The following is a 5,381-nucleotide window of genomic DNA, read 5'->3' as shown; positions in this document are numbered from 1 at the left end:
AAAAAAAAAAAAAAAAAAGGACCAATGATCCCAAAGGAACTCATGTTAGGAAAAAAAAAGGACCAATGTGCCTACTGCAAAGAGAAGGGTCCTTGGAGAAAGAATTGTCCTAAGTTACAACAAAAGAGTGACAGGAACCTGCTGTACAATGGATGGGGCTGAATGCAGAAGATATGGAATGACAGGTCCTTAGGGCTCCCCATAATCTGTGGGAATTACAGCCTGTGATTCATTCCTCCCACCAGGAGCCCAGGGTAACCATAAAATTGGGAGAAAATCTGACTCATTTCCTGACGGATACCGGTGCAACCTATTCAGTTTTAAACTTTAAATTGGCTAAGCTTACTAAAGACTCAATGCCGGCGACCAGGGTATCCAGAGAACCCTCCCAGAAATATTTTCTCCAGCCACTGGATTGTGCTATTGGGAATTCCTGCCTCACACACAGCTTTCTGTACATGCCTGAGTGCCCTCTCCCATTGCTGGGTAGAGACCTTCTCTCTAAACTGCAGATTCCAGTGACATTTCAGAATAAACAAACACATACTGCAGTTCCCCAGAACATGCCTGTGTCTTGCAAGCAACTCTGCTCACTCCCTTGGCTGTCCCTCAAGAGCTACCCTCTGAAGTCCTCAAACAAGCCAACCCCGGTAGGGGCTACCGGACAACCTGGAAGGGCACATGTGGATCCTGTTCATGTCAAGGGAAAACCAGGAATTTCTCCCCCTTGACTCAAGCAGTATCCATTAAAGCTTCAAGCTAGGGAGGGCCTTCAACCCCTAGTTATGGCCTTTTTAAAATATAGACTTCTCTGGCCTTGTCATTTTCCTTATAACACTCCCATTTTGCCAGTTCAAAAACCTGGAACTCAGGAATATCCATTTGTTCAGGATCTGAGAGCAATAAACCAAATAGTGGAAGACATTCGTCCTGTGGTGCCTAATCTTTATACTCTTCTCGCCACTCTGTCTGGCAATTTTGCTTGGTATTCAGTGACAGACGTAACAGATGCCTTCTTTGCACTCCCCTTGCTCCTGAATCACAAGAACGCTTTGCTTTCGAATGGGCTGATTTAAGGACTAAAACCAAATGTTAATACTGTTGGACTGTCCTCCCCTAGGGACTTAAAAATTCTCCAACCATCTTTGGAGAAATTCTAGCCAGAGATGTAAGAAAAATAATTCTAGAAAAGGAAGTAATTTTACAATACGTAGATGACATTTTCGTTGCAAGCAAGACTAAAGCTGAATCAAGGCAACATGCTATAATTGTATTGAATTTCTTAGCTGACAAAGGATATAAAACATCCCAGAAAAAGGCCCAAATCTCATTGCCCATTATCAAATACGTGGGATTTGAATCATCTCAGTGATTCAAAACCTCCTTCCAGACCGGAGGGGGCTGTCACCGGGTAGCAGTCCCCACCACTTGCAAGCAGCTGCCAGGATTCCTGGGTATGGTAGGGCTCTGTCGGATTTGGATTCCTAGCTTTGGCCTAATAGCCAAACCTCTCTATGAAGCCTTGAAAGGACAGGAAAAAGAGCCCCTTACATGGACAGGAGAATGTCAAAAGGCTTTTTTAACTATTAAAGAAAAACTGATGACTGCCCCTGCACTGGGCCTCCCAGATGTGCACAAGCCTTTCGAATCGTTCATCCAAGGGAGACAAGGAATTGCACTGGGGGTATTAACCCAACCTGTGGGAGCTCATAAGTGTCCCATGGCCTTTTCTTTTAGATGTAGTAGTGAAAAGATGGCCCACTTGTCTAAGAGCAGTTGCTGCCACACTTGTGATATTTTACAAGAAGCTGAAAAGTTTATGCTTGGACAGCTGGTAACTGTTCACACTGCACATTATGTGTTACTCCTACTAGAACAGAAGGGGCGCTATTGGTCAATGGCTGGATGGTTGGGCAAATATCAAGCTACTCTGTTAGATAATCCTAATGTAACTTTAAAGGCAGTGTCCACCTTGAATTCCACCACCTTGTTGCCTATGGACTCTCACTCCCCAGTTCATGATTGCATTCAAATCATGACCAAGTATATTCTAGCTGCCCGGATTTGACGTATCAGCCCTTGGCAGACCCGGATAAGGAGTTCTTCACACATGAGGGCAGCTTCATGTAGCATGGACAATGCAAAGCCAGGTGTGCTTTGGTTACCAGCCAGCAGGTAATTGAGGCACAAGTCCTAACCACAGGGATGTCCGCCCAAAAGGCGGAATTGATTGCATTGACCAGAGCCCCACATCATGGGAAAAATAAGCATAGCAATATATACAGATTCTAAATATGCCTTTATGGTGGCGCATGCTCATGGAGCTCTTTGGAAGGAGCGAGGATATCTTACTTCTGAAAATAAAGAAATTAAATATAGGCCTCAGATTCTTGAATTATTAAAAACAGTTTTACTGCCTAAGGAGAGAGCCATCATGCCCTGCCAGGGACATCAGAAAACAGACACTCATATTACAAAAGGAAATACTACGTCAGATTTAATGGCAAAAAGGGCAGCCTAACAAATTGTCAATTGACTCTAATTCTCTCTCTACAATTACATAAACATGATCCCCAACATTCTGAAAAAGATCTAGAAAGAGCTAAAGAATGGGGATTTTCAAAGTATAATGATCAAAATTGGCTCACAAACATGGAAGGGAAGGTTCTCCTTCCTGAAACTCTTGTCAGACCAGAGCTTGAGCAGATTCATTAAAGCACCCATTTTGGACGAGATGCCACCTTGCAATGGATACAGCCTCATATAGCTGGGCCCAACTCACAGAGAACTATTCAGACAGTAGTTCAAAGCTGCCCTATGTGCTTGAAAAATAACCCAAAGCTTTCCGGAACCTTACATCCACCCCTAAAGGAAGGAACGCAATGGAGAGGGAGTTTCCCAGGAGAAGACTGGCAGGCATACTTTACCACGACGCGGCAAGTCCCTGGAAACTTTCGATATTTGCTGGTCTTTGTTGACACTTTTTCAGGATGGGTTGAAACTTACCCCACCAGGACTGAATGGGCATCAGAAGTCACTAAAGCCCTTTTAAAGGAAATTATTCCTAAGTTTAGACTTCCATCAACTCTCCCAAGTGATATGGAGCAGGCTTTGTTGCCGAAATCACCCAAGAAATATCAAGAATTTTAGAAATCAATTGGAAAATGCATTCATCATGGAGACCCCCAGTCTTCAGAGAAAACTGAACGGATGACCAGAACTTTAAAAAAGGCTCTCCCCAAAATTTGTCAAGAGACGAGTTTAACTTGGGACAAGGTGTTATCTCTTGCCCTGTTGAGAATTCGGGTGGCCCCTAGAAGGAAGCTGGCTCTTAGCCCCTTTGAAATTTTATATGGGAGACCGTGCCTAAGAGCTTCCAGCCAGGGCTCAGTCAATGCTCGTCTGCCCCAGAGATGGAAGCTTGCTTGTATGTAAAACAGCTTGGTAACATGCTAAGTCCTATTTCTAAGTTTGCTTCCCACACTTTAGTTTCCGATGGATGTGCCCCTTCATTCCATAAAGCCAGGAGACACGGTGCAAACCTGGAGAAATCAGCATCCTGAAGATAAACCACAGCTACAGTGCATCGGCCTGTTTGAAGCTCTCCTGACAACTCACTCATCTGTTAAACTCGCAGGAGTCAAGCTGCAGATTCATCACACTCGGATAAAAGAGGCACCCCTACCAGAGACCCCACGCCTGCAGGATTCACCACCTTCTGAGAGACTGAAGGGGCAGTGGGTTTGTGAGCCCTTAGAGGACCTAAATTTACTCTCCTGCGAAAGAGGTAAGTAACATGAAATTATATACCCTATGCATCTTATTTGTTCCTTGGGAATTTTTGCTTGCCTGGTGAGACGATTCTTTAGTTAGGATTTCTCAAGCTATCACCTCCTCTGCCAACCTGTCTAGCTGCTGGGTCTGTCATCCTACACCTCCTTCAGCGCAAGACCATTCTGACCGTACAGTTGTCCCTGTATGCAATTTCACTAATGTACCCTCCTGTATGCTGAACTTACAGAAGCCTGTCTCTCGCATCACCTACAAGGTACAACTAATAACTCCATACTCAGAGGTCCCATGTTTCTTTCTCACCCAGCCCCTTAACAGACGTTGTGTACAAGGTGACAGTAGGGACACATACTCTCATAAGTGTCCTTTCTACTGGGCAATCGGTCTCTCTAAATTGACAACCAATTATAAAAATTCGACTATTACAGTCTTTTCTGCACCACCCTATTTAGATTATCTCATTAAGAAATGTTGTAACCCCTCAGGCACAGACCATGGGACCCTTGTCTATACCATAGACAGGTTGGCAAAGGAGGTGATAGCTTGAGAAATCCTTGCTCTCTCAGTTATTGGCTTTCTGTGCCGTGGGCAACATTGAACCCTCCCTCCCCCTTGTGGGTTCATTAACAAAAATACAAAATAAACCTTTAGGCACAGCCTCAATAACAGATGTGCTTCTTGTCAATAAGTTCCACCAATGGATAAAAGTAAGACTTAGAGCCAAGATGTGGAAACAACCCAAATGTCAACAGATGGATGAGTGGATGAAAAAAAGGTGGTATATACACAATGGGCTATTATTCAGTATTAAAACAAAGACGGAAATTCTGGCACATCCTACAACATGGTAGAACCTTGAGGACATTACACTAAGTGAAATAAGCCAGACACAAAAGGGCAAATACTGTATGATCCCACAGTATGTGGGGCAAATGAGGTCCCTAGAGTAGTCAAATCCATAGAGACAGAAAGTAGAATGGCAGTTGCCAGGGGCTGGGGAGAGGGATATGGGGAGTTGGCCTTTCATAGGAACAGAGTTTCTGCTGGGGCTGAAGTTCTGGAGATGGATGGTGGTAGTGGTTGCACAACATTGTGACTGTCCTTAATGCCACTCAACTGTATGCTGAGGTGGGGCAGCACAGAGGGAGAAGAGCCCAATATGCTTCTTTAAGTTTAGAGTGGAGAGAATACGGCTTCTGCTGGAGAGGGGGAAACAGGGATCTGGAGACCCCAAGGACAGTTGACCTTGGACAATGGTCAGAGGTAAGTGGCAGGAGGTACCGTTTACCCCAGATTTCCAGACAAGTGTGCATGTCAGTCTGGAAGTTACTTGTGTTTTCTTTCAAACATGTTGCCAGGTTTGAAGGACTGATGACATCAGAGGCTTCCAACCTTCCTGCTTAGAAGGACCTGACTCTGTGGGTGCCTGGCAGCCCAGTGGACAACAGCATCTTCGCAGAGCTGGTCTCTACATCTGACTTCTCCCCAGCTTGGAGAAGAGATAACAGGCTTGGTGTCAACCAGAGCCCAGAAGGCTTTGGGAAGAACAGGGTCTGGGTTCTGTGGGAGGGAAGAAAAAGTTTGGGAGA

The 5,381-nt window shown here is 44.8% G+C and overlaps 1 protein-coding gene across 1 annotated transcript in view; it reads left to right on the top strand.

The window, feature by feature from the left end:
* Positions 1-5,045: 5,045 nt before the first annotated feature.
* LOC105805936 (speedy protein E4-like) overlaps positions 5,046-5,381 on the top strand; it is a 2,581-nt gene continuing 2,245 nt past the window's right edge. Inside the window, 1 exon segment of the mRNA XM_012638903.1 lies at positions 5,046-5,055. Within this exon segment, the coding sequence (XP_012494357.1) occupies positions 5,046-5,055 (10 nt within the window).

This window comes from Propithecus coquereli, unplaced genomic scaffold (genome assembly GCF_000956105.1).
Source record: "Propithecus coquereli isolate 6110/MARCELLA unplaced genomic scaffold, Pcoq_1.0 Scaffold137, whole genome shotgun sequence".
Taxonomy (NCBI): Eukaryota; Metazoa; Chordata; class Mammalia; order Primates; family Indriidae; genus Propithecus; species Propithecus coquereli.
This window is presented reverse-complemented; position numbering and strand designations above follow the sequence as displayed.